Raw genomic sequence first — 27310 nt, 5'->3', positions numbered from 1 at the left:
TTTTATGAACACTGTATATGTCTTTTGGTAAACATATATAAGTATTTCTTATGGGCACATACCTGAAAATAGAATTGCTGGGTTGTGAGGCGTGCATATGGCCACCTTAATAGATATTGCCACACAGTTTCTCCAAAGTGATTATATCAATTTATACTCTCATCAGGATTTCATGGGAGTTCTAGTCATTCCACATTCTCACCAACAGTCAGTATTGTCTTTTCTTTGTAGGCATTCTAATGAGCATAGTTTCATTTTGTGTTCTCCTCCCTGCCAATGAGGTTGAGCACATTTTCCTAAGTTTTTGTCCAGTTAGATATCCTCTTTTGTAAGGTCCCTGTTCAAGTGTCTTGCTTGTTATCTTATTGGGTTGGTTATCTGTCATTTTCTTATTGGTTGGTAGGAGTTATTTGCATATTCTGGATGAGTCTTTTATTGGATATACATTTTGCAAATATTTCCTCCCATTCTATGACTTACCTTGTCATTCTCTTAGTGGTGTCTTTTGATGACCAGAAGTTTTTAATTTTAATGTTGTTCAATGTGTCAATCCTTTCCTTTATGGTAACACTTCTTGTCCTGTTTAAGTCTTTCCTTATGCCAAAGTTATGAAGATATTCCCCTATATCATATTTCAGAAGGTTTATTATTTTGCCTTTTATATTAACATCTCAATGTGCAGCAAATTAATTTGGGTGTGTCTGTGTGAGGTAGGGGTCAAGATACATTTTTCTATGAGTATCCAACTAGCCGAGAGCCATTTATTGAAAAGACTCTACTACACCAGCTTTGTCATAAATCAAGTTACCATATATGCATAGGTCATTTACTGGGCTCTATTCTGTTTCATAAGTGTATTTAACCTTGCACCAATGCTGCCTCATCTTAAATATTGTAACTTTATAAGTCTTAATATCTGGTAGATGAAATCTCCTCTTGTTTCAGTTATTCTTGGCCCTTGCAATGCTAAAAATGTATTGGAGTGAGCTTGTCAAATTACATACACACGCACACACACACAAACATGTTGGAATTTTTATTAGAATTTCATTTTAACTCTATCAATTTTGGAAGATTGTATATCATTACAATTCATGAACATGGTATATCACTCCATTTATTTGTCTTCTTTAATTATTTCAATTATGTTTTATAGTTTGCTGTGTAGATGATATAAATGGTATTTTTTGTTTTTATTTTTTTGAGACAGAGTCTCACTCTGTTGCCCGGGCTAGAGTCCAGCGGCATCATAGTAGCTCACAGCAACCTCAAACTTCTGGGCTCAAGCGATCCTCCTGCCTCAGCCTCCCGAGTAGCTGGGACTGCAGGCATGTTCTACCACACCTGGCTAATTTTTCTCTTTTTTGTAGAGACAGGGTCTCACTCTTGCTCAGGCTGGTCTTGAACTCCTGACCTCAAGCTATCCTCCTGCCTCAGTCTCCCAGAGTGCTAGGATTACAGGCGTGAGCCACTGCGCCAGGCCAGTATCTTCTATTTTTAAAATTTTTCTAACTCCTTATTGCTGGTGTATAGAAAAAAAATGATTGATATAATATATTGATCTTGTGTCTCATAATCCTGATAAACTTATTAGAATGAATAAAATTCTAATAATTTTTCTATAAATTCTTTTGGATTTTCTACACACAAAAGTTTTATCATCTGTAAATATTTGCATATTTGTATTTTCCTTTTAATCCTATGTCTTTATTTATTTTTCTTGCTTTAGTGCACTGGCCAGGACCTCCCAGACAATTTGAATAAAAGTGATTATAGTGGGCATCTTTGTCTCATTCTTAATCTTAAATGGAAGGCATTCAACATTTCCCCACTGGGTTTGATATTTTCTACAGGCTTTTTGTACATAACATATATTAAAGTAAGGAATTTTCCTTATATTCTTGGCAAACTTAAGTTTGCTAAGTTTTTTTGTCGCTGTGTCTTTTTTTTTACATCTATTTAAATGATCACATAATTTTTCTCCTATTTCCTGAAAGAATTTACATAAAATTAGAAAATTAGTGGGTTTTTCCTTAAATATTTCGTAGAATTCACCATTAACAGTCTCTGGGCCTGGAGGTTTCTTTGTGGAAAGCTTTTTAATTATAAATTCAATTTGTTTACTAGTTATAGGATTGTTCGGATTTTCTATTTTTTCTTGTGTGAGTTTTAGTGATTTGTATTTTTCCAGGGCTATTTCCATTTTATCAAAATTTTCAAATTTGTTAGTATAAAGCAGTTCTTCATAATATTGTTTTATTATGTCTTCATCTCTGTGACCTGCATTGTAGTGCCCTCTTTGTTCCTAATACTCATGTGCCATCTATATATTTTTTTCTGGATTGGTCTTAGGGATTTATCATTTTTCTAGTTTTTTCAGAAAAAGACAACTTTTAGCTTTGTTGATCCCCTTCGTGGTAGTTCTGTTTTCTGTTTCATTGATCTCTGCTCTCATCTCCTTCTACTTTCTTTAGCTTGCTACCTTTTCTAACTTCTTGAGGTAGATTACTAGCCTTTCTTTTTTTATATTTAAAATATATGAATTTAAAGCTATAAATTTCTCTTTAAGCACAGCCTTAGCAGCATCCCACAGGATTTCAGATATAATATTTTCATTATCAATCAAGTCAAAATATTTTCTAATTTCCGTTGTAAATTTATCTTTGACCCGTGCATTTTCCTCCTTCTCCAAAACATAGTGCCCAAACTTCAGTGGGCATGAAAGTAACCACCTGACGGCCTTGTCAAAACGCAGATTTTGGAGCCCCATCTCAAACCAGCTAGATTAGTATTTCTGGGAGGTAGGCCTGGGTGATTCACATGCATGTGGGTTCCAGGCCCACAGTTTGGTAGCAGAACAAGTCTGATTCACCTGTATCATCAGTGCCCACCACTGGGGCTAACATAAAGCCATGTTCAATAAATGAATAAACCAATGGATGAGGGAAGAAAGGAAGTGAAGCAAAATCAAATTTCTTATATAAAGAGAATTGGAATTCTTGGATGCTATAAATTAGGGGAGTCACCGCGGCATCATTTGGTCCCAATTTAATCCTATTCAAAACAGAACTAGCTTTCCCTTGTCTTCATCTCTCTGCCTTCCAGGTGTTCTCCTCACCTGTCCTATTCTGCTGTCCAGGGACATGGGCTTAAGTGCGGGTTCCTGGGTGTCTACTGGCCCAGAGAAAGTAGGAGTGGCACAGGACACACCCTGAGAGGGACTGTTCAGAGTTGGGCAGCGCTCCTTCCCCACCCCCACCCCCAGCCCACCTTGCTGGAAAAATGCCCACAGAACCGCATTCTAAATAAAATGATCTATCCTACCTCTCAGAACCCTAAGCGTCCCTCCCATCCCAAAGCTTTTAAGAAACTTCCACCGGATCTTTGTCCCGATTCAGACCCCAGAGTCCCCCACACTCTGCCTCCTCTGCACTTGTAGCCCGTGAGAGTTGCTCTCTCAGCACCTTCTTGGCCATCTCTCCCCACCTCCACGCATGCCTCTCTCAGAAAGGCTGGAGCCTGACTTCCCCAGCCAGCTATTGTCCTGGCAGCACAGCCACCACGCCAGCATCCCCACCCAGTCAGCCAGCCAGCCGGCTGCTCCCTGGCCTCGCCGGCCCCCCTTCCCCGCCCCGCCCCAGGGAGGACCAGACTGGCGGCTGGGAGTCTCCCTGCCTGCTCAGCCTCCCTCCTTCCCTCCCTCTCCCTCCCTGCCTCCCTCCCTCCCCCGCCCGCCCCTGAGGCAGGGACTGTGCAAATCGAGGAGAGGGGGGACAGACAGGCCGGATGGGGTCCAACTTAGGGCTCTGGACTCCCCACTGAGGCCCTATCCAGGCTGGGTGTCCCCAGCATCTTGGGACCTGGATTTGTGGGTGCCGGGGTGGTTCCCCGGCCAGGAAGGTCCCTCCGGCAGGCCCGTGGTGCCCTGGTTTTGCATCAGGACCCCCCTCGGATGCTCTGAGCCACCCTCCTCAACCCGGATCTAAAACCCGGGACACAGCTATCAGGCCAGCCTCTCTCTCCACCCCACCCCCTCTTTCTGGCGTCCATCCCCTCCCCAACACCACCTCTGCTGCTGCCTCTGGCTGTGGACCTGCACCTCTTCCCCATCCCCGGCAGGCCCGGGAAGCAGGGTGAGCCTGGATGAGAGCCCCCTCAACCTGGGGCTCTCCCAGGCCATGGCCCGTGTGCTCCCAGGGAGGAGCCCCGGACCCTGAGCATCTGCTAGAGGCTTGGCAGAGGCCCCGCGGGGACCGTGTCTTCTGAGGACAAAAGGCGGCGGCCAGCAGGCAGGGAGGGGGGGGAGGGGGGACCGGCAGCTAGGCGGGCAGACGGGTAGCAGGGTCCAGTGCTGGCCCCCTCCCACCTTGGCGGTGGCATGAAGATGGGGGTGGGAGTGTGCAGTGGGGGAAGCACCTGCCGGGACCCCCACCTGCCAGCTAGCTGGGCACCCCAAGGCTGTGTGCTGCCCACCTGGTGTTCCCCAGCACCCCCAACCCTGCCCAGTGCACCCCTCTGGTGCCTGCTTTCCCTGATGCCTGAGATTTAGACCAGCCCGGCTGTATCCACAGCAACAGAAGCAGGAGTGTCACTGGCCGCCAGATCACTGAGGGTCCCACAATGTGGTCTGGGCTGTGATTTATCCTGGGTGAGACAGCTTGAGTCCCCAACCTGGATTCCAAGACATCCCTGCTGAGAGACCCCAGGTAAGCAGTCAGCATCCCTCCACCAAGGATGGGGGGCTGGGACTTCTCTTCTGTCTCCCCACACATATTTCAGTCTCCATCACTGCCATGCTGTCTCTCTCTGACTCTGTTAGTCTCTCTTTCTCTGTCTCTGTCTATCTCTCTCTCTCTCTGCTCCATCACAGGGGCTACTTGGGCACCCAAGCCTGGAAACTCCTCATCTTTCCCTGTCTTCTCCAATCCCAAATGTCCCATGAGAAAGGGAACCACCACCTGTTTCCCCGCACAGGGTCTGCTTTTGTCATTATGGTCGTGTTTGGGCAAGAGGCTGTGTTAATATTTCCTCGTGTGCTAGTTGTGGAAGGGATGCCTGGGAGCCAGCCATGCACTCTGGGCAGGCTCAGCCTCTTGCGGCTGCCTCCTCTCCCTTTGCCTCCTCCACTCTCCTCCAGGATCCTTGGCCTGCTTGCAGGGCGTGTGTGTGTGTGTGTGTGTGTGTGTGTGTGTGTGTGCACCTGGGCAGCAAGCAAGTGGGTAGACATGACAGAGAACCTGCTCCCACCCCAGACCACCCCCCACTCCTTTCCTCCTTTCCATCCTTCCTTCCTTCCTTCCACCCTCTGTCTCTCCCCACAGGTAGCACAGACTTTTGCTCACTCACCACTGAAGATACTGCTGTGCTTCCCAGCTAGGGGCAGAAGCCACTGTAGGGCTAAAGGAAGGTGAGGTGGGGGTGGGGCACACTTCCAGGCCCTGGGCTGCCTGATGGCTCTGCAGGGGCAAAGACCAAGCCACTTGACAACCTGCAGGGGCCAGGTACAACATGCTTATCCCCATGTTATGGGCCCCAGCCCCCACCACAGGGCTGTGTATCTCTGTTTCAGATGCCCATGTCTGGGACTCCCAGATCTCATGGCCTTGTGCACAATGGCCAGAGGTCCTTATATCTGGAGGGGCAGGAAAACCTGACACATGGAGAACATGGATTCTCCCAGGGACACTTCTCCCAACTACTAGCTCTGCAACTTCAGTGGAAGCATGCCACTTATGGAACCTCAGTTTTCCCATCTGGGAAAGAGACTGGTAACCCTTCCTTCATGGGTGTGTGTAGGGACTAAATGAGTTGGTGTGTGTAAATAAAGGATGTGCGTCAAGGTGGCACTAAAGCAGTCAGCAAAGCTCATGGTCAATATTGTTGTTGATTACTCATGATTAATATTGTTATTGATTATTTGGGGGAGGGACTGGTCCCTCTTCTCCAGGGTCTCGGCAGAGATGTGGGGAGGGCAGCAGGTGGGCAAATGGCAGGGAGGTGGGCGGGGAGTGGAGGGGAGGCAGGAGCAGCTCTATGTTGTTACTTCCCATTTGTAGGGAATGAGAAGTGGTGGCTATGGGCAGAGTCACCCATCCCCACCCCACTCCAGGCTTCTCTCCCTGCACATTGCCCTGTTTGTGCACACACACACACTCACACACATGCACATGCACACAGGCTTGAGCCCCCATGAGCCAGCAGAGGCCTGGCTTGCAGCCTCCAGCATTCCTGGCCCTGGTGATGTATGCGTCTCCCGGTGGAGGGGAGACTTGGCAAGAGTTTGGCCTGTGGTCAGTGGTTGGCAGGGCCTGGAGACAAGGCTGAAGCTCCTGAGATCACAGAGCTTCGGGTAGAGCTGGGGCGTGGCCCATGCAGCAGCCAGACCTGTGGGGCACAGGTCCCAGGGAGTTGCTCACCTAGACCCTGGGGTGGAGGAAGAATGGGGTCTGCTGGTTGGTTTCTGGGTGTGATGTGGTGGGGTTGGTGGCCAGGGGAAGAGGGGAGGAGGGGAAAGGCTGAGGCCCAGAAGACCCTCTGTGTGGGGGCAGGGAGGGGTGGGGCTTTGAGGCATAGAGTAGACTTTTCTGAAGAAGCATTTGGTGTGGAAGGAAGAGGACCCAGCCTGTGGTCCACAGGCATCTGGGCCCGAGCGTGGGTGTATATGTGCTACTGAAAATGTGTGGCCGAGTGTGCAGTGTGTGTGTGTCTGTTCGTGGACACTGTGGATATGTATGAGTCTGTGTGTGTGAACAGGCTGTGTGATGGCGTGTGTGTGAGTTTGTGGGTATTTGGGTAGGCTTGTGTGTGTACAAGGAGGTGGGTATGACTTTGCATGTCTGTCTGGGTAAGCAAATGGGCACATTTGATTCTAAGCCTGAGTGTGGGTGTGTTTCTCTGAGCCAATAGGCCTGTTGAATGTCTGGTTGTATATGTGTGTGTTATCAATTTGTCTTTGAGTGAACCTGCCTGGTTGTATGTATATGAGTGTGTGGGTTTCAGAATTCCTGGGTGTGCACATCCAATTAGGTGAATACCTAGTTGTATCTGATTGTGTATATTGGTATATGCCCACATGTGTATGTGAGTGTAGGTGCTTCTAAATGGTGTGTTTGTGAGTGTAAGGACATATACATGTGCATGTCCATGCATGTACGGGAGGGTGTGTGTGTGTGAACATGCTTCTGTGTGGGTGTGTCTGTCCTGTATCTGTGTGAGTGAGTAGGCCTGTGAATTTGTGTGAATGTCTATGTGGACTCTCCAGCATTTTTGAATTGTATATATATGTCTGTGTGTGCATGTTTGAGTGTGTATCATCTATAAACAAACCTATATGTCCACATCCAATTAGGGAAATATTAGTGTGGGTGGGCACACTAGTATAAGGAGAACTAATTGTGTGAGTAGGGGTGAGCATATGAATGAAGATCTATTTTGTGGGTGTGCTCATGGGTGCACATTTGATTTTGTATATGAGTATGGCTGTGGGGGATGTATGCTTGTGTGCACACACATGGCTGTGTGCATAGGTGAAGGGATGCATTTGTATATATGTCTAATTATGTTCGTGAGTGCATGTCTGATTGTGGCATGCATGAGTAACTACATTTCATAATACTTGTGTACACATGCCTCATTATGGGTTTTGTTTGACTTTCTGAGTGTGAGTGTGAGTGCAAATGTGTTCGAATACACCCGTGAGTGACGGTGAGTGTATATGTGGGTGTGTATGCTAGTATGTGTGCACATGAGACTGTGTATGTTTCCTGGACCATGTCTTATATATATATGCCTGTGTGTTCATGCATATCTAATTGTGTGTGTGAAGATGCCTGTGTTTATGCCTGTTTGAATGTACAGGTATGTGAATGTACCAATTGGTACAGTTTTAATTATTGGCATATGTGTGTTTGTGTTTATATATCTTTGTTCTGGAGCACATGTTGTAGAACAATGTAAGTAAATGTACATGCATGCCACTCTCAGCCTAGAAGTGTGTTTGAGTGTGTGTGTGTATATGAGGATGTCTTTACGTGTGTGTGTCTGTGATGAGTGTGGATCAGTTCCTGTGCAGATGTGCAGGTGTGTGTATGAGTATGTGAGTATACTTCCATATGTGCATGTGTGTGAATATACCTTTGTGTCTGAGTCCATCTGTGGGAATGTAGGTGTAAATGATTCCTCTTTTGTTTGCATGGCTTCTCATGTGGGTGTGGGAATGTGTGGAAATGTATGTGGTGTAAATACCTGGCTGTGATAGTGTTGAGTGTGTTTTGTGAGTACATTTCTGTTTCCGTGTCTGATTGTGTGCATATGGAGATGGATCAATGGACAGGTCTATGTGCATGTGAATATGCTCCTAGGTGTACATGCCGGTTGTGCATACAAGTCTGCATGTTAGAATGTCTGCGTATCTATACATTATCTCATTTATAAGCATGTGCACATCTGGGTGTTGATGTATGTGAGTATGCCTGCACAGACGTATGATTGTGTGTAAATATACTTATTTGGTCATGTCTGGGTGTGTATGTGTACACATTTGGGAGCTTGCCTTTCTGTGTCCCTATTTGTTCGTTGTCTCTCTTGGTGTGATACAGAGTCTGCCTGTCTGTGGACATGTGAAAGTGTGCCTGTGTGTACCCCTGTGTTTGTGAGTGGTTGTATGTCACCCATGGGCATTATTTCGTGTGAATGTGTATCAGGTATGCATGCCTGTGTTTAAGAGTAAATGGATGTACACATGTGTGACCATGTACAGGGCAAATGTGCATTGCTGTAAGTGTGCCCGTGTGTAGGGATGAGTGTAAGTATTTGTGCACGTGCCTGCCTGATGATGGGTGTGGGAGAAAGAGATACTTGGCCTTGGGCTTGTGCAGATGGGAATTATCACTGAAGAGGTGATAAGAGAGAGGGTACTTATGAGTCTGTGTGACTCTAAGTGTCCCTCAGCATGTACTTATGTACCTGTCTGAGAGTCAGTTGTGCCCTGCTGGACCATGTCTGTCTATAACTGTGTAAACATCCTACAGATTGGCAACAAGCTATGACACCTTAGCAGTCCATGACTTTCCTTCTGAGGCCCCTCTGGCCTTGACCATGTGCTGGGCTTTTGTGGGGGTCTCAGGATAATTCCTGTCATCATTCACATCCAAGAAGCAGGAACCAATCATGGCTGATGTCCTACTGTGGGAAAGGGACCTGTGAGCTTTTTAGAGAAAGATTCCTTGAAACACAAAGACCTCCCTTCTCATCTCCCCACCATTAAAGGTGCAGGGCAGAATGGCATTGTATGGTATCTAAGATTGGTAAATGGTTTTCACTGAAAGCACCCAAATCATGCCATCCAGGCAGAAATCTAAATGTGAATGTGTATATATAAGTGAAAGTATATCTTAGGTGGGGGGAGACAGAGAAAAAGAGAGAGGGAGAAAGGTGTGGTATATCTGGTGTGAGAGAGAGAAAGGATGTGGATTATAGGTAAAAGGAGCACGAGTGTTTCTGGATAGGGTGTGTATGTGAGACATTTGGGTGTATTTGGGAGTGGAGGGGTGAATATGGGTGTATGTAAAGTGGCCTGTTTGGATGGAGGATGGTATGAGTGAGAGTTGGGGTGGGAATATCTGTGAGAATGTGTATATTTGAGGGGTGTGTGAGCATGGGTATATCTGGATGGCAAGAGAGAGTGAGGGGTTATCTGGATGGTATATGTGTTTGATAGTGTGACTGTATCGGTGTCGTGTGTGTGTAAGACAGTGTGGGTGTTTTTTGTGGGTAGGGTATATATATGAGGGTGTATGGGTGTATTGGGTGGGGGGAGTCAAGTATGGATATATCTGGATGGCGTGTAAGTGGGTGAGAGCACAAGTGTATCTAGGCAATTGGAAATATGGGACAGAGTGTGTTGTGACAGTGTGTGTAAGAGAGAGAATTTGTGCACATCTGGGTGACAGTGAGTGTGTATACGAGTGTGTATGTAATGGGGGGTGTCTATGGATAGTGTGTGGGGATATATCTGGGTGAGCTGTGTGTGGGTGGTGTGTGTGAGAGTATGGGTGTATCTGCATTGCACGTGTGGACTGTGGGCAGATTGAATGACAGTGATTAAGAGAGAAGGGGTCTGGATCACTGATAGTGATTATGAACATACACACCTGTATCTGTGGTAGTGCAGGTGTGTGCAAGAGAGTGGGGGTGTTTCTGAGTGTGGTAGGGGTGTGAGCAGGGATGTCTCCAGTGGGAGGGGTGTGGATGTGGATGGGGTGTAAGAGTTTGGGTTTAACTGGGTCGGGGGTGCATGTGTCTCAGGATAATAGGTGTGCGTGAGGTGTGGGTGTATCCAGATGGTGTGTAGGTACATTTGGGCTATGTGTGAGACAGCGTGTGTGTATTTGCGGTGGGTTTATCTCCGTGGAGGGCAGGTGAGAGCACAGGTGTACTTGGGTGACAGAATGTGTAGTAAGGTATATCTGGGGATGATCTGTAGTGAGACCTTTGGTCGTGTATCTGGGTGGACAGTGTGGGTGTATATGTACTTGGGGGTGTGTGTGTGTATAACTGGATGGGTGTATGAAAGAGAGTTTGGGGACACATACGAGTGGGAAGTGTGTGTATGGAGTGTGGGTATGTCTGGGTGGTGTGGAGGGGATGAGAACACGGGTGTATCTGGGGAGTGGTGCGTGTGGAGAGGCGCACCTGGATACCATGTGTGAGAGTTGGATATGTCCGGGTGGGCTGCACGTGTGGATGTAGATGGACCTAGACTGTGTGTGTGGCTTTGAGTGGATCTCAATGGTCTGTACACAGCCTCGGGTGAATCTGGGCGGTGATGTATGTATGAGAGGGTGGATGTATGTGAGTGGGGCTGTGTGAGGCGTGTGTGCGTGCATGTGTGCATGTGCACATGCACATACATCTGAGAGACAGACAGACAGAACATGAGAAGGTGTAGGTGTATATCCGGATAGGATTTGCATGTGAGCGTGGGTTCTCTGGATTATGTGTAGGTGGCTATGTGAACGATGAATGTGTCTCTGTGTGTGGATGTATTTGGGTTAGGAATTTGTAAGTGTGAGCATCTGGGTGGGCTATAGTGCCTTTGGAAGGTGTGTGTCATTATGGGTGTGTCTTGATACGGTGTGTGTGGAAGAGAGACTGTAGGTACGCCTGGGTCGGTATGAGGGCTCTGAGTCGGGGCGGGGTGTAAGTTTGAGTGTGCCCGAATGGTTGTATGTGACAGTGTGGGCGTACTGAGTTGAGAGTCTGTGTAAGCTTGGCTGTGTCTAGGTAAAGTGCCCGTGAGTGTAAGTGTATTGAGGTGTGTGTATATAAAGATGGGTGGATTTAGATGGGATTTGTGTGAGAGCATATGGGTGTCTTGGTGTTGGGTACACGTGTGAAAGTGGGTATATCTGACTGGTGTGTGGAAGGAGAATGTAGTATATCCAGGTTGGAGTGTGTGAGAGTGTGGGTGTATCTCAGACCCGCTAAGACTGCTATCTAAGATCTGTAGGATGTGAGCAGGGCTTGGCCTGTGAATGTCTACTTAGCCGTGTATCAGGATGTGTGTATCTAGGTAGGATGTGTTGTCTCTGGATGGTGTGAGTGAGAGAGTGTATCTGGGTGGTGTGAGAGAGAGAGTGTGTGTGTGTAGGTGAATCTGTGGGGGCTGTGAGTGAGTGGATCTGGGGGGTGTGCATGTGGGTATATCTGGATAGTGTGTGTGAGTGTTTGGATGTATTTGGTTGGGGAATGTATCTGAGAATGTGGGTGTATCTGTATGTGATTGAGTAGTTGGTGTATCTGGATGTTTTGTGTGTTCAATAGTGTGGGTATGTCTGGGCAGGGTGTGTGTGACTGTGGGCATGTGTATGAATGTGTATGTATTTCCTAGGGCTCATGTGTCTCTGCTGGAATGTCTTTAAATGTGAACATGTCCATGTTTGTCTATGTATGTGAGTAGGTGTGCATGGCCATTTGCACCTGAGCATGTCAGTAAATGGGAGCTGGCTTGTCTGTGCACGTGCTTGTGTATTTATTTCTACATGCGAATTGGATCTGCAAGGAGGCAGCCTTTGGGTTGGAATCCTAGTTCTGCCATTTATTAGCTATGTGCCTTTGGGCAAGTCACCTAACCTCAACAAAGCCCCTGTGTCTTATCTGTAAAGTGGAAATAATAATATTGCCCATCTCACAGGGTGAGGACTGGGTGAGTTAATATATGAAAGTGCTTAGAACCATGCCTGGCACGTAACAAGTCCTCTGTGCCATATAAGGTGTTACCTGTTATAGTTGTTAGCTGTGCCAGTGTGTCTGTAAAATGATGTGTCCACCTGCAAGTGTGAAGGGGGTTTCCATGTGTGTATTTGCCCCATTGTCCGTGTCTGCGTGCATGTATGAGAGCAGATGCTGTGTGTAGGTGAGTGTGTGATTGTGCACGAAAGTGGGTTGGTACTTCTGCGAGTCCAAGTGTGCACATAAAGCCATGCGCATGTGAGAAAGGAAGTGGGTGGAGGGGCTTGGTCCTGTGTGTACATTTCCTGGTGCACACACCTGTGTGTGTGAGCGCCACATCTGTATCTGTGGTAGTGTAGTGACTGAGTGGGGGTGTTACCTGCGTTGCTGGTATGTCTGCGTATATGAGCATGCTTCTCTCTGTCTGTATATGTGTGTGTGCATGACAGCGGGTTTTTATCTGACCGTGTAAACAGGTTTGTAGGGGTCAGTATGCAAATGTGCATGTGTGAATCTCTGTTGTGAGTGTTTGTAAATGTCAGAAGCTTGGTATCCAGGTTTATATGTGATGATGCAGGTGTATATGTGTGTGTGCAAAGGGCTTGTGTCCATATGGCCGTGTGTCAGGGTGTGTGTGTGTGTGTTGTATGGGTGTATGTGGAGGTGTAAATGGGTGTGTGCAGCTGAGGGTTAGTGTCTCTGTATTTATAAGCCTCGGTGGCTATGTGGGTGTGTGTGCGTGAGCCTGTGTTGCTCTACATGCCTGCTTGCCTCTGTGTGTGTAGCAGTGAGCCTGCATGTGGCTGCACATGTCTGTACTGTGTGTACATGTACATGTGCCAGGGCTTTGTATAAGATAGTGGGTTTTAATATCTTAGTGTAAGAGCCAGTGGGGTGGGGCATGGGAGGGCCTGGATCTGTAGGATGCGAGGAGGACTTGACCTGTGTCTGAATGTCGATTCTTTTTTTTTTTTTTTTTTTTGAGACAGAGTCTCGCTCTGTTGCCCGGGCTAGAGTGAGTGTCGTGGCATCAGCCTAGCTCACAGCAACCTCGAACTCCTGGGCTCAAGCGATCCTCCTGCCTCAGCCTCCCGAGTAGCTGGGACTACAAGCATGAGCCACCATGCCCGGCTAGTTTTTTTCTATATATATACTTTTAGTTGTCCAGATAATTTATTTCTATTTTTTAGTAGAGACGGGGTCTCGCTCAGGCTGGTCTCGAACTCCTGACCTCGAGCGATCCACCCGCCTCGGCCTCCCAGTGAATGTCAATTCTTATGTCAGTGCATATAAGCCTGTGTCTGTAAGTGTGTAGTTTCATGAAATTTGGTTTGTACGTATGTATGTACGTATGTATGTCTGCAAGTGCCCATGTGAATGGTGAATGTGTCTCTGCCTAAGCCTGTACTTCTATAGAAAGGCAGTTATCTGTGTGTGTGTGTGTGTGTGTGTGTGTGTGTGTGTGTGTGTGTGTATCTTTGAGGATTTGCTGGTGCATGGGTACCTACACACGTCTATCTGTTTCTGTGTAGATGAGGAAGGACATGTGTGTGTGTGTGCGTGTGTGTGTGTGTGTGTGTGTGTATGAGCACCTGATTGTGCTTGTCAGTTGGTTTAAGTCTGGATGTGAGTGCAAATTTGAATCTCCATGTACGCATGTTCCCATGTGCCCCTATCTACCCGAGTGTGCTAGTGTTTCTGTGCAGTGTGACTGATGTGAGTGTGTTGGGGCATTCACAACGTGGCACACAGAGAAAGTGAAATCTTTGTAGGGCACACTGGAGTAAACTGAAGAGGATTTAGGGGTACTGGGGTTTAATGAAAGCAAATCTCTTACATTTTCCTCATATTATACGATTGTGGGAAGCAAAACAAAAATGCAGAGTTTTAGGGGAGTTATTAAATATTGAATTTGTATAGAGCTTGCAAATGAAATCTTTTCAGAATATTTTCCTGACACACTTGAGACTTGAGCACACTTCTAGGAATATGTCTTAGTCTGTTTTGTGTTGCTGTAACAGAATGCCTGAGACTGGGTAATCTATAAAGAACAGAGATTTATTTCTTCACAGTTCTGGAGTCTGAGAAGTCCAAGGCTGAGGACAAGGGCCTTCTGGTTGTGTCATCCCATGGTGGAAGGGGAGAGAGAGAGAGAGAGAGAGAGAGAGAGAGAGAGAGAGAGAGAGAGAAGGGAAGGGGGCTGAACTCATCCTTTTATCACGAACCCACTCCCAAGGTAACTCACCCACTCCTGTGATAACAGCATTAATCCATTCATGAGGGCACTTCATGAATGTCCCACCTCTCAACACTGCTGCATTGAGGATTAAGTTACCAACACATAAACTTTGGGGGACACATTCAAACCATAGCAGAACATAACTTTTTTATTCACTGATGTGAATTTGCAATGATAAACATTCATGCCTACTTCTGAGCCTTTGGTCATGACTGCCTTGATTTATTTTCTGATCATTTGATTCATTTATGGGCATTTGAACCTTGATTTGGTAAATTCACTGGTGCTAAGCATAGATCTTCTACATCAAGTTATTGTGTTTTTTGGTGAAAACCCAAATAAAACAAATGAAGCAAATAATAATTTGCACTTTTGACATGAATCTAAACTTCCATTGTGGCCTGCCACTTCTAGATCTTGGAAGGCATGTTGTTGAAGGTAAGACCCATTCCATGGAGGTTGTTCAGGCACAATCTGATGTTTTCCCTAATGTCCCCAGTAATTAGCTTGAATGTATGGAATGTAGCTGCATGGTTCTGCAGGTCAGCAAAGCTCACCTCAAAAACACCAGCTTTGGGGTCACCAGCTTTGGTTTTTCTGAAGCAGCAGTTATAGTTTCTAGTGTTGAATGTGGCTGGTGCTTTCACACAATACCAACTTTTCTTAAGAAATAGAACAACTGCTTCTTTGTGCCTCCCTTTTCCACCTGCCTTTTAGAACTCACTAGTTCTTGCCATGGCCAGGCAGAGACTCAGGTTTTTTGCTTGAAATAGCCACATGATCTCTTCTGTCTCTTAGTAGTCACCATCAATAGGAAACTGCTTGCATAAGTAGGTGGCAGCAAATGGTCAAAGAGTATATTTTTTTTTACTGACTAAAACCCCTTTCTCACCAATAATCAGAATTTGGATAATTCATAGTATTCAAATTTTGTGCCTCAAAAACAGGATTCTTCTTTAAATCTAACACCTCTTTCTCTTCTTTCAATCAAATGTGATGTTGAAATTTCTTGTAACAAATGCTCATGAATTTTGAATGCAACAGAAAATTTTCATTTTGAGTTTCTCAAAATAATGAAGCTTTCCCCCTAATTAGACATAGACATTGCTCTACTCATCCTACTAAATCTTCTTTGGTATACGAATTGTAGCACCAAGTAAAGGTCACCCAGGGAACCATACTTGACCTCCCTTCTCCTAAGTTAAAGTTTTGCTTCAAATCCATAAACCTTATCAGTACACTCCAATATATTTTTGAGTGTCATTAAAATTTTTGATGTAATTTTATTTATGTGCTCAAAAAGCCATTTGTTGAAGCCAGTAAGCATCAAATCTGCAAAGTGAGAGTCATTCACAAAGAAATGCTGAAATGTTTCTTTTAGTGCATAAATTTTTAACAAAATCTCTACGCACTTAGGTTTCAAACAGCAGAGAAGGGTGTGCTGATCCCATTTCTGCACAGAAAGCTAACAGGCATGTGAGGAGTGTCTTAGATTTGATTAAATTCATCTAGCATCATTTACTGTGGAAATTAGACCTACAGGCAAACTTTTACAGGTGAGGACTTCTTGGTAGATGAATCTTGGCATTTTCAGAACAAACTTGCATCAGGCATCAGTCTGCAGACTTATGCATAGTTTCCACAGCATTTCAAAATACTCACATATTACTTTGAATATTTCCACCTTAGTTTATTTTGGTGCTTCTTGCATTTCTCTTCAGGGTTTCTAATAAGTACTATAAACTAAGCACAATTAGTCAACATCCATAGATGCGTGGATATAAAATGAAAACCCTTCCAATTCAACAATCTTGTAGGTTAGTGTCATCTCGATGTCCTTTGACCTGTCATCAGTGTGTTTCCTAATAGCAATAATTGAAAATGGCCCCTTTCCTATTCCCTTTACGTCACTGGAAATTGTGAACAATTTCTCTGCAGACTGCTAATCTGTGAGATTCTATTGCGGGGAGGCATCTTAGCTTTACCTGTTAATCGTGCAACCCTGTCTCTAGTTTGTTGAGCTTCATCTAAGAATGTTCTAACCTATCTCATAAAAGATCCCAGTTTCTCAATTTGCACTTCCAGATGTCTTAAAAAGTCCAAATCTTCCTATTAAAGGGGTCAGCAGTCCTTTGTGGCTTCTGAAAACTGATTTTTCTCTGCATTTTTAAGAAAGCAACACTCTGAAACAAAGCCATAAAGGCCTAGACTTCCCTTTAATGAATCAATTCAATTAAACTATTGTCGTATTTCTTTCTTCCTTTCTTTCTTTTTTTTTTATTTATTTCAGCTCATCATGGGGGTACATAAGTTTAGGTCATATACATTGTCCATGTCCCATCCATCCCCCCGAGTCAGAGTCCCAAGCGCGTCCGTTCTCATTCTCCAGACAGTGCGCCTGGCACTCATCATGTAGTCATACCTCCATCCCCTCCCCCCCCCCACCTCCCTGAGTCTGCACCTTCAAGCATGACCATTCCCCAGAGGGTGCGCAACACACTCGTCATGTAGGCATACACCCATCCCCTCCCCCCACCCCCCATCTCAGTCTGATATCCAATTGGTATCCTTCCCCGATGTACATTTAGGTGATGATCAGGGAAACCAGTTTTCTGGTGAGTACATGTGATGCTTGTTTTTCCATTCTTTGGATACTTCACTTAGTATAATGGGTTCCAGCTCTCTCCAGGAGAACCAAAGAGATGTCGTATCATCGTTATTTCTTATAGCTGAGTAGTACTCCATGGTATACATATACCACAGTTTACTAATCCATTTGTGGATTGATGGGCACTTGGGTTGTTTCCACATCTTTGCGATTGTGAATTGTGCTGCTATAAACATTCGGGTACAGGTGTCTTTGTTAAAGAATGACTTTTGTTCTTCTGGGTATATGCCCAATAATGGGATTGCTGGATCAAATGGTAGGTCTACTTGAATCTGTTTAAGGTATCTCCATATTGCTTTCCATAGGGGTTGCACTAGTTTGCATTCCCTCTTTTTTTTTTTTTTTGAGACAGAGTCACTCTGTTCCCCGGGCTAGAGTGCCATGGCGTCACCTAGCTCACAGCAACCTCAAACTCCTGGGCTCAAGCGATCCTCTGGCCTCAGCCTCCCGAGTAGCTGGGACTACAGACAGGCATGTGCCACCATGCCCGGCTATTTTTTTTCTATATATATTTTTATCTATCCATATAATTTCTTTCCATGTTTAGTAGAGACGGGAGTCTCGCTCTTGCTCAGGCTAGTCTCAAACTCCTGAGCTCAAACGATCCTCCTGCCTTGGCCTCCCAGAGTACTGGGATTACAGGCGTGAGCCACTGCGCCCGGCCTACTATTGTCATATTTCATTCATTTTTTTTTAAATGGTATCTCGCTATGTCACCCAGGCTGATCTGGAATTCCTGGGCTCAAATGATCCTCCCATCTCAGCTTCCCAAGTAGCTGGGATTATAGGCACAAGCCAGCTCAGGCTTCACTCATTTACTGACAAATATTTTTGCCTAAAAACAAAAGATAATAATTAATTATGGGCCAGGCGCGGTGGCTCATGCCTATAATCCTAGCACTCTGGGAGGCCGAGGCGGGTGGATTGTTTGAACTCAGGAGTTCGAGACAGCCTGAGCAAGAGCAAGACCCCGTCTCTACTAAAAATAGAAAGAAATTATATGGACAGCTAAAAATATATATAGAAAAATTAGCCGGGCATGGTGGCGCATGCCTGTAGTCCCAGCTACTCGGGAGGCTGAGGCAAGAGGATTGCTTAAGCCCAGGAGTTTGAGGTTGCTGTGAGCTTGACACCATGGCACTCTAGCCTGGGCAACAGAGTGAGACTCTGTCTCAAAAAAAAAAAAAGATTAATTATGAAATCCCACCAAGAACTAGATTTGGCTAATTTTTAGTATCAAATGCCAACAACAAGTAAATTGATAAATAAACCAAGAAATAATAAAAATGATATTGTTTTAATGCTTTTCAAGAGTCCTTACCTTATAGAAATAGGTACTGAAATACTTAAGGTTGCAATGGTATAAGAGATATGCTTCAGAATACCGGGAAGTGAAGGAAGTGGGCAGGGTTATAGGCAAAACGAGACCAGCTGAATTGATCATTGGCAAATCAGGGTGATGGGTCCACCAAGGTTCATTATAGTATACCTTCTACTTTTTTATTTGAAATGCTCTATAATAAAAAGGTTTTTTTTTAATAAAGAAGCAACAATCAAGGAAAAGAAAATAATTCTATTCTCTTTAGGAACACCTAATACTATGTAATGGTCCACAATAGCAAGGATCATATAACTCCTATTTTTGTAGAAAGAAAAGCTGTGGAAAAATAAGAACAAGATCAAATTTTTTAAAAAGCAAACATTGTACAGGTAGGTATAGGCCAAACCAAAAACCTCACTAATGATAGACAAGTGGCAAAGTAATAATCAGACTATCAGGGACATTTCAACGGGAAGCAACAAAAACATTTACAACCTCCCTTTGCACAGGGCCCCCTGGAGCCGGTCTTGCTCTAGTCCCTGCTGTGGTGGGAGCCCACCAACTGGGTAGCTCTGCTCATATTTCCACCTATAGTGCAGAAGTTAGCTGGTCTGTGTACGTGAGTGGGTTTATTAATATTAATAGTTCTGGGCATATACCTGCTGCAGGTTGTGTATGTCAGTATTTCTTTGTGTGTAAGCAAGTTTGTATGTGTACATACATTTGCCCATATGCATGTGTCTCTGTGTGTGAGAGTGTCTGTATATGTAGGCAATTTTTATCTTTGTGTTTGGCTGTACTTGCGTATTGTTAAAGTTGTGTGTGTGTGAGTATACCTCTGTTTACATGTGTGTGTGTTGGAGCTGTTATACATCTGTTCATGGGTGAGTGTGTATGTGAATGGGTGTGTGTACATGTGCAGGATGTACATATTTGTGTTGGTGAGTGCACCTAATCTACGTGAGAGGATTTGAATGGGTCTCCTTGTGTTAGATTGTTTATGGGTATGTGAGCAGTTTTTTACTCACCGATTTTTTTCTCTGCAAATATATCTGTAGGTATCTGAGGGGGTATTCCGTCTATGTATACATACTTCTCTGTGTGTATGTACATGTGGCAGGGTTCAAGTGCACTCGAGCATGCTGGCATATACATAAGTGACTTTGAATCTGAGTCACTTATGTGTTTGTTTAACAGTGTTTGTATATGTGATGATACCAATATGCCACTTTGTATATATCTATGTTGTGAAAGTTTGAATATGTGAGGGCATTTGAATAATCAGATATATCAGGTCAATGGGTATATATGTGTCTGTGTTTGAGTGAAAAGTGCATTTGAGTAGGTTTGCCTGTGTATACTTGTTAGTGTTTGAGACTTCATTTGTGTGTGTATGAGTTTGTGTGTGTGTGTGTTAGGGGAGTTTATAAATATGGTTTTGTGGGCCATTGAGTATGTGTGTGAGTGTGTGTCTGAGGGTGTCTGTGTATATGAGCAATTCTCAGCCCTCTCATACCCAACGCCCTCTTTTATGTAACAGATATTTTGTAACACTCCTTTACTATCTGGAAATGAAGTTCTTAGATAATCTCTGCACATGTAATTTCAAAAGAAAATCCATAGAGTATTTTATACAATCTCCATATTGTATCAACTATTATACAAATAAATAAAAGGAAAGTGATTTATAAGAAAATAATTTGTATTTCAATATGTAAATGCTTGGGTATGACACTCCCCAGGAGATTCAAGGAGGTAATTAGAGGCTCCCGACGGTTTATAATGAGCAAATATGGATTTAGGAGAAGGGAAACATCAGAGGCAGAAAGTGCAGGAAAATGACAGACAGAGACCTCTGGGTGAGATTTTCTGAAATAGTGAACAACTCCAAGGAGGTGCACTGCAAGTGCAGTCTCCTCTTGACTTACATGACAGTCACATTCCTGGATAATTCAGGGTATGTTAAAACGAAGAGGGAAAAAATGATGTTTAAGGCAGGCGCGGTGGCTCACACCTGTAATCCTAGCACTCTGGGAGGCCGAGGTGGGAGGATCGCTGGAGGCCAGTAGTTCAAGATTAGCCTGGGCAACATAGCGAGACCCCGTCCCTAAAAAAAAAAAAAAAAAATTAGCCAGGCGTGGTGGCGCGTGCCTGTAGTCCCATCTACTCAGGAGGCTGAGGCAGGAGGAACACTTGAGTCCAGAAGTTCGAGGCTGCACTGAGCTATTATCGCGCCACTGCACTCCAGCCTAGGCAACAAAGAGAAACTTTGTCTCAAAAAAAAAGGTGTTTATCTGTGTAATAGAGTTAGATTCTAGGTTCAGTTAGTTACAAGTCCAAATCCTAGGTGATGCGGGTCCTACGTGGGCTGTGTGGGACTGCCCCGCCTATCGCTGGATGGCCAGCATCCTCGCCCTGGACTTGTAAATGTCAGAGGGACACCCTACAGCCCTCCGCGCAGCAACCAAAAATGCTCCTGCAGATTTCCAAAATGTCCCCTAGGGGGCAGTAACGCCTTTGTTCAGGACGAAGCGCTGGTGCTTAGGCAGGGTACACCGTGTACCTGCGTGAACACGACAGAGTACAAGATGTCCCTCCGCCTCCGTGCGTGTGCGCGTGTGTGCCCCCCACGTGCGAGCTGGCTGCTGGCCTTGGGTCTCCATGGCAGTGGGCTGTGTGTGCGTGGGCGCCAGGGGCCTGCAGGTGTCTAGGCACGAGCAGCTGTGCGTGTGTCGTGTGTCGTGTGTCGTGTGTCGTGTTCCTGCGCACACAGCCTCCCCCGCAGCTGGGCCCTGGCTGCGGCCGCCGGGCTGATGGGGAGGGCCCTCGCCTGCTTTGCTTAGAGAGTCTCTCCAGCTTTCCCAGCCACACCAGGGTTTTGTTTGTTTGCTGCTATTGGTTTTTTGGGGGGAGGTGTTTTGTTTTGTTTTGTTTTAGTTTTAGCTTTTGTTTTCACTGAGACTCTGGGCTACACGTTATCCACCTTCTCGATCTTAGTGTGTCTCTCTGTGTCTCCCTCTCTATCTCCATCTTTATTTCCGTCTCTGTCTCTGTCTCCCTCCAGCTCCCTTGTCCTGCATGCCCCACCCCCACCCCATCTCTCTCTCTTTTCCTTTCTCTCTTCCTTCCCTGGCATTATCCCTCTCCCCCGCCCCTCTCTTTTTTCTCTCTCTTTCTCTCTATCTCTGCCTATTTCTGTCCCTTCTCTCTGTGTTGTGCTGTTTCTCGGTGTGTGGCTGTTTTTTCTCACTCTCATTTTCTCTCTTTTCCCCTTTCTGTCTCTATTTCTCTCTCTTCCTCTCTGTATGTAAAGCTCTCTCCACTTTCCCTGTTTCTCTCTCTGTCTCTCTCCCTCCTTTGTCTCCATCTGTCTCTCGCACACACATCTTTCCTGTCTCTGTCTGTCTCTCTCTCTTAAATTCAGTCTCTGTCTCTGTCCCTCCCTCCCCCCACCTCCCCTCCAGGCAAAGGAGTGGGGGCGGGGTGCGCGCGCGCGTGCACGGCATGGGCCGGTCCGCAGTTCTGAGGGCGCTGGCAGGCCTTAAGGGGCTGAAGGAGGGCCCACCATCCCCACTTCTCCCGGGCCCCTGCCCTAGCACCCTCTCGTGGACTACGGCACAGGCTCGGGGACTTCAGGGTGCCATCAAAAAAGCCTGGCCCCAGGTGGCGGTGGCAGGCCAGGTTGGATTGAGCTGGGAAACAGTGCAGAGGGGAGACTGTTCCTGGGAGGGAGGGAGTAGGAAGACATCGGCTCAAATCCCACCTACCCGGGCCCCAGCCGAGCCCTGGCCGCAGCCCCAACAGTGATCCTGAGTCTCCAGCTTCTGCTCCAGTTGCGGCACTGCCTTCCCTCTGGGACCTGCCCTGTTACCTTGTCACAACCCCGCACTCCCAAGCTCTCCTGTTCCCCCACCAAGCTTTGCCGTGCTTCTCTCACGGCCAGATGCACCCCTCAGGCCCCTCTTTCAGCAAATCCTGCCTGAGTGTCTCCGAGGAGCCCTCTCTGACCCCCAGCCCATTTTGTCCCTCAGTTAATTCAACATATTATCACTGAGAGCTACTGTGCATGTGCTATGCGGTGCTCTTCTAGAGAAGCGTGAGTCTATAATCCCTGCCCCCGTGGAGCTTTTGTTCTATTAGGATGAGGCAGGCAATAAACCAGATTTTAAAAGTAAATTATGTTGTGCGTTAGAAAAGAGAAGGTTTAGGAAGAAAAATAAAAGAGGGAAAGGGGCATAGGGGTGCCATTGCCTTTCACCTGGATTGCTGCAGGAGCCTCCCGGGTACTCACCCCACTTCTACCTGTGACCCATGTGATACGTTCTCTGCACAGCAGCAAGTGAAGTCCTGTTCAATCCTAAATCATATCACTTCTGCCCTCTGCTCAAAACCCTCCCGTGATTCCCATCTCACTCCAAAGAAAAGTCCAAGTCCTCACCATGGCCTCCATGATCTGGCCTCACCACCTTTCTGACCTCACTCCTACCACTTTCCCCTCGCTCACTCTGTTCCACCCACCCTCCTTGCTCTTCCTCAAATGTGCCATGTGCAGCAGTCCCCAACCCTTTTGGCACCAGGGACCAGTTTCATGGAAGACAATTTTTTCACTGACTGGGGGTGGGGGCTGGGGTGTCGTGGGGTGGGGCATGGTGTGGAGCACAGGTGGCGATGGGGGGCCCACTTCCTTAGAGACCACTAACTGGTACCAGGCCATGGCCCCGGGGGTTGGGGACCGCAGTGTGTAGGTCCACCTCAAAGCCTTGGCTCTGTCTTTTCCCCTGCCTGGACTTCTCCTCCGCTAGATATCCACATGACTCACTCTTTCACCTCCTTCACGTCTTTGCTCAGATGACACCTCCTCCCTGAAGCTTTCTGTGTCCACCTCATCTAAAACTGCAACACCTTCCCCACCCCTAGTGCTTCCTATCCCCTTCCCTCCTTGATGTTTACTCTTAGGAACTTGTCATCCTCTGATGGACTATACTTCCCCTGTGTCTCTTCTTTATTATCTAGAATGTCAGCTCCACAAAGGCCAGGATCTTTATCTGTCTGGTTCACAGCTGTATTTCCAGTTCTTGAACAGTGCCTGGTGCACAGTAAATGCTCAGTAAATATTATTTCAGTGCATGACTGAATATGCACAAGCATACCTACATCTTTGTAGTCAGACATACTCCCCACCTCACCTAAAATGAAAACCAAAAGCCTCATGCTGGCCCACAGCCCCGGACACTTCTGCAACCTCTTCTCCTACCACTGTCTCCCTCGCTCGCAGTTCTGGCCACACTGGTCTTCCTGATGTTCCTCGAGCATGCTAAGCACACTGCTGATCATGAATAAATGAATCTATTTATTGAGGGGCTACCAGCATTTTAAGGAAACACAAAAGAATAGAAATGAATGGAGCACATTACACATAGGATCTACTGTTTTGTGATACTTTCGGCTGAGCTGTGTGTGCATGTGCGTGTATGTGTACTGGGTTGTGATGTAAAATGTACTTTTTCCTATGGTCAAAAAAGTCTGAACACAACCTTAGGGCTTTGCAAAGGGGGAGAAGAGCTGCAGCAACATCCCTTCCCCACAGACCCACCAATGGAAGAAGCAGGTAACCAAGGACATCCAGAGAGCTGAAGCGTCCTCACCCAGCAAGGAGGGGTAGGCACATCAGTGGTCCAGGGACAGGGCCTGACACCAGCTGGGGAGTAAGTGTGGAGGGCTCGTAGACACACTAACCCTGCCCTTTCTGTTTCTTCCTCACCTTTCCTCTCTGTTTCTCACTGTCTCTCTCCTGTCGGTCTCTGTCTCTCTCTTCTCTCTCTCTCCTCACTCTTTCTCATCCCCTCCATTTCTGTGTCAATTTCTACCCATTTATATCCTTGTTGCCATTTTTCTGTCTCTTTGTTCTCTCTCTCTCTCCCACTCTGTCTCTGTGTGTCTGTGTGTGTTTTTCTCTCTGTCTCTCTCCTGCCCTCATCTCTCTGTCTCTCTGTGTCTGTGTCTCCCCCATTGTCCCCATTTGCAGGTGCAGCACAGCAGGACGACTGATGGAGCCCCCCAGGGCCCATCGAGTACCGGACTGGCTGACCCCATAGGGTGGCCAGTAGCCCCTGCCCCTCAGTATGGCCAACACCACCGGAGAGCCCGAGGAGGTGAGCGGCGCACTGTCCCCACCGTCAGCATCGGCTTATGTGAAGCTGGTGCTATTGGGACTGATTATGTGCGTAAGCCTGGCGGGCAACGCCATCTTGTCCCTGCTGGTGCTCAAGGAGCGTGCCCTGCACAAGGCTCCTTACTACTTTCTGCTGGACTTGTGCCTGGCTGATGGCATACGCTCTGCCGTCTGCTTCCCTTTTGTGCTGGCTTCTGTGCGTCACGGCTCCTCATGGACCTTCAGTGCACTCAGCTGCAAGATTGTGGCCTTCATGGCCGTGCTCTTTTGCTTCCATGCGGCCTTCATGCTGTTCTGCATCAGCGTCACCCGCTACATGGCCATCGCCCACCACCGCTTCTACGCCAAGCGCATGACCCTCTGGACATGCGCAGCTGTCATCTGCATGGCCTGGACCTTGTCTGTGGCCATGGCCTTCCCACCTGTCTTCGATGTGGGTACCTACAAGTTTATCCGGGAGGAGGACCAGTGCATCTTTGAGCATCGCTACTTCAAGGCCAATGACACACTGGGCTTCATGCTCATGTTGGCTGTGCTCATGGCAGCCACACATGCTGTCTATGGCAAGCTGCTCCTCTTCGAGTATCGTCACCGCAAGATGAAGCCAGTGCAGATGGTACCAGCCATCAGCCAGAACTGGACATTCCATGGTCCTGGGGCTACCGGCCAGGCTGCTGCCAACTGGATCGCCGGCTTTGGCCGTGGGCCCATGCCACCAACCCTGCTGGGTATCCGGCAGAATGGGCATGCAGCCAGCCGGCGGCTGCTGGGCATGGACGAGGTCAAGGGTGAAAAGCAGCTGGGCCGCATGTTCTACGCGATCACACTGCTCTTCCTGCTCCTCTGGTCACCCTACATTGTGGCCTGCTACTGGCGAGTATTTGTGAAAGCCTGTGCTGTGCCCCACCGCTACTTGGCCACTGCTGTTTGGATGAGCTTCGCCCAGGCTGCTGTCAACCCGATCGTCTGCTTCCTGCTCAACAAGGACCTCAAGAAGTGCCTGAGGACTCATGCCCCATGCTGGGGCACAGGAGGTGCCCCGGCTCCCAGAGAACCCTACTGTGTCATGTGAAACAGGCTGGTAGGCAGACAGGCAGGGAGAAAGTCAAGGCTACCATGATGGGCCGACAGCAAGGGAGGGGTGGGGCCCCATATAGGAGCCTTCCTTTCTGAGCTCCAGCCCCAGCCCCTTGAACCACCTGTAATCTAGGCACCTTGGCCAACACCTCCCCAGGGTGGGGGACTGGGCAGGGGACTGGGAAAGAGGCGTTTTTAGTTTTGTGGGGCCTGTCTCCGCCGCCTCCTTCTCCACTTCTACAATCTCATATTCTCTCTCTTTCTCTCTCTCTCTCTCTCTCTCTCTCTCTCTCTCTCTCTCTCTCTCTCTCTCTCTTTCTTTCTCTCTCTCAGAAGTGACAATTCAGAAAAAGAAAACAAAACTGGGAATGCAGGTTTTTCTACTAACAGCTGAGGAGGCAGGCTTTCTTGCTTTAATGTCTCTCCTTCTGACATTGTCCAGAAGGGGGAAATTTGTCCTGTAAAATAGACTTCCAGAGCTCTTATTGCCCACTCTGCTCCCAGGAACCCTCCTCTTCCAAGTCCCTTAGCAAGGCCTGGATGTTTAGGGAGAAATTGATCCAAGGCTGCTGACAAGAGGGACCAAAGTGGGTACTGGGTCCCCAGGGAGCAGGGATGTTTACTTGCTATGTTGTGTGCAATGTTGTTTTAGGCCAACCCTGGTCCCAAGCCCAGTCTCCTCTCCTTCCCCACCGTGTCCACACCTCCCGAGTGGTTCTTGTGCATCTGTTGGAGAAGCCGAGAGGGAAGGGAGATGGGCCCCCAGAGTGGGCCCAAGCTAGGTGAAAAGCAGGATGTGAGCTGAACTCCTCAAGTTGAAGAGACCTGAGCTTGGCCTCATTCTCTCATGCTGCCTTCTGGATCCTTGGCCCCCAACTCTTCTTCCTGAGGATAGAAATCCATTTCAGTCCTGCTAGGGCTGACGTGGGTGCCATACAGGCAGGAGCAGCCCCCCAAGGAAGTGTAGTGGGGCCGTCAAACTCCCCAGAGTGGCTGGACCACAGAGCCTCGAGTCAGAGCTGAAATCAACCCGACATTTCCTCCTGGGTCCACACTACTCTTCAGAAGATGAAAATTCTTTTTGGGCCTTGGTAACTGATAGTGGTACAAACTCCAAGGTACTGTGGTCTCAAGTCCATTCCTATCCAACCTCTTTTTGTCCCCCCTCAGGCCTCAGGGGCCTCAAGCCCCTCCTTGGTAGCCCTCCGCCTTCTGGGCCCTCAGACCCAAACATTCCTCCTCCTGACAGCCCTTCCCCCTTTCTCTCCCCGTCCTTACCTACACCCAAAGTGGATCAGACTGCAGCCAGATTCTCTGGGTGGGAGATCCCAAGCTTCCCTGCCTGGGGCTGAGCCCACTCTGGGCATACTTCAAGGCCAAGGCCATTGGTGAGCCAAGTTGGTGCTCCTTTGCCTGGGCTTGCCCAAGCTCTCTGCCCCCCTCTCATTTCCTGCGGGGGGGGGTTTCTGTATTATCCACCCCCACTTCCCCTTCTCAATACAAGCCCTTGTGCCAAGCTCCCTCCCTACCCCAAGACAGCCCCAGAACTGGAGAAGCCTCACCCAAAAGGAATGGGGATGGCACTTGGCACTCGAGGCAGGA

At 47.2% G+C, this 27310-nt stretch overlaps 1 protein-coding gene across 2 annotated transcripts; it reads left to right on the top strand.

Moving 5' to 3' along the window:
- Nucleotides 1-4044: 4044 nt before the first annotated feature.
- On the top strand, nt 4045-26405 carry GPR173 (G protein-coupled receptor 173). 2 transcript variants are annotated; one of them, XR_006731582.1, is made up of 4 exons: nt 4045-4133; nt 4572-4706; nt 5322-5407; nt 5570-5773. XR_006731582.1 is itself a non-coding variant. In XM_045537652.1 (4 exons), exon 3 carries the CDS (start codon nt 24582-24584, stop codon nt 25701-25703), a length of 1122 nt encoding a protein of 373 aa, XP_045393608.1. In that variant the 5' UTR covers nt 4045-4133; nt 4572-4706; nt 24485-24581; the 3' UTR covers nt 25704-25712; nt 26361-26405. The 2 variants fall into 2 exon arrangements, 1 of the variants encoding a protein (XP_045393608.1); XM_045537652.1 differs by lacking the exons at nt 5322-5407; nt 5570-5773 and adding exons at nt 24485-25712; nt 26361-26405.
- The last annotated feature ends 905 nt before the right edge of the window (nt 26406-27310 follow it).

Source organism: Lemur catta, chromosome X (genome assembly GCF_020740605.2).
Source record: "Lemur catta isolate mLemCat1 chromosome X, mLemCat1.pri, whole genome shotgun sequence".
In the NCBI taxonomy this organism is placed as follows: domain Eukaryota; kingdom Metazoa; phylum Chordata; class Mammalia; order Primates; family Lemuridae; genus Lemur; species Lemur catta.
The sequence above is the reverse complement of the archived record's forward strand: the minus strand, read 5'-3'. Positions and strand labels throughout refer to the sequence as shown.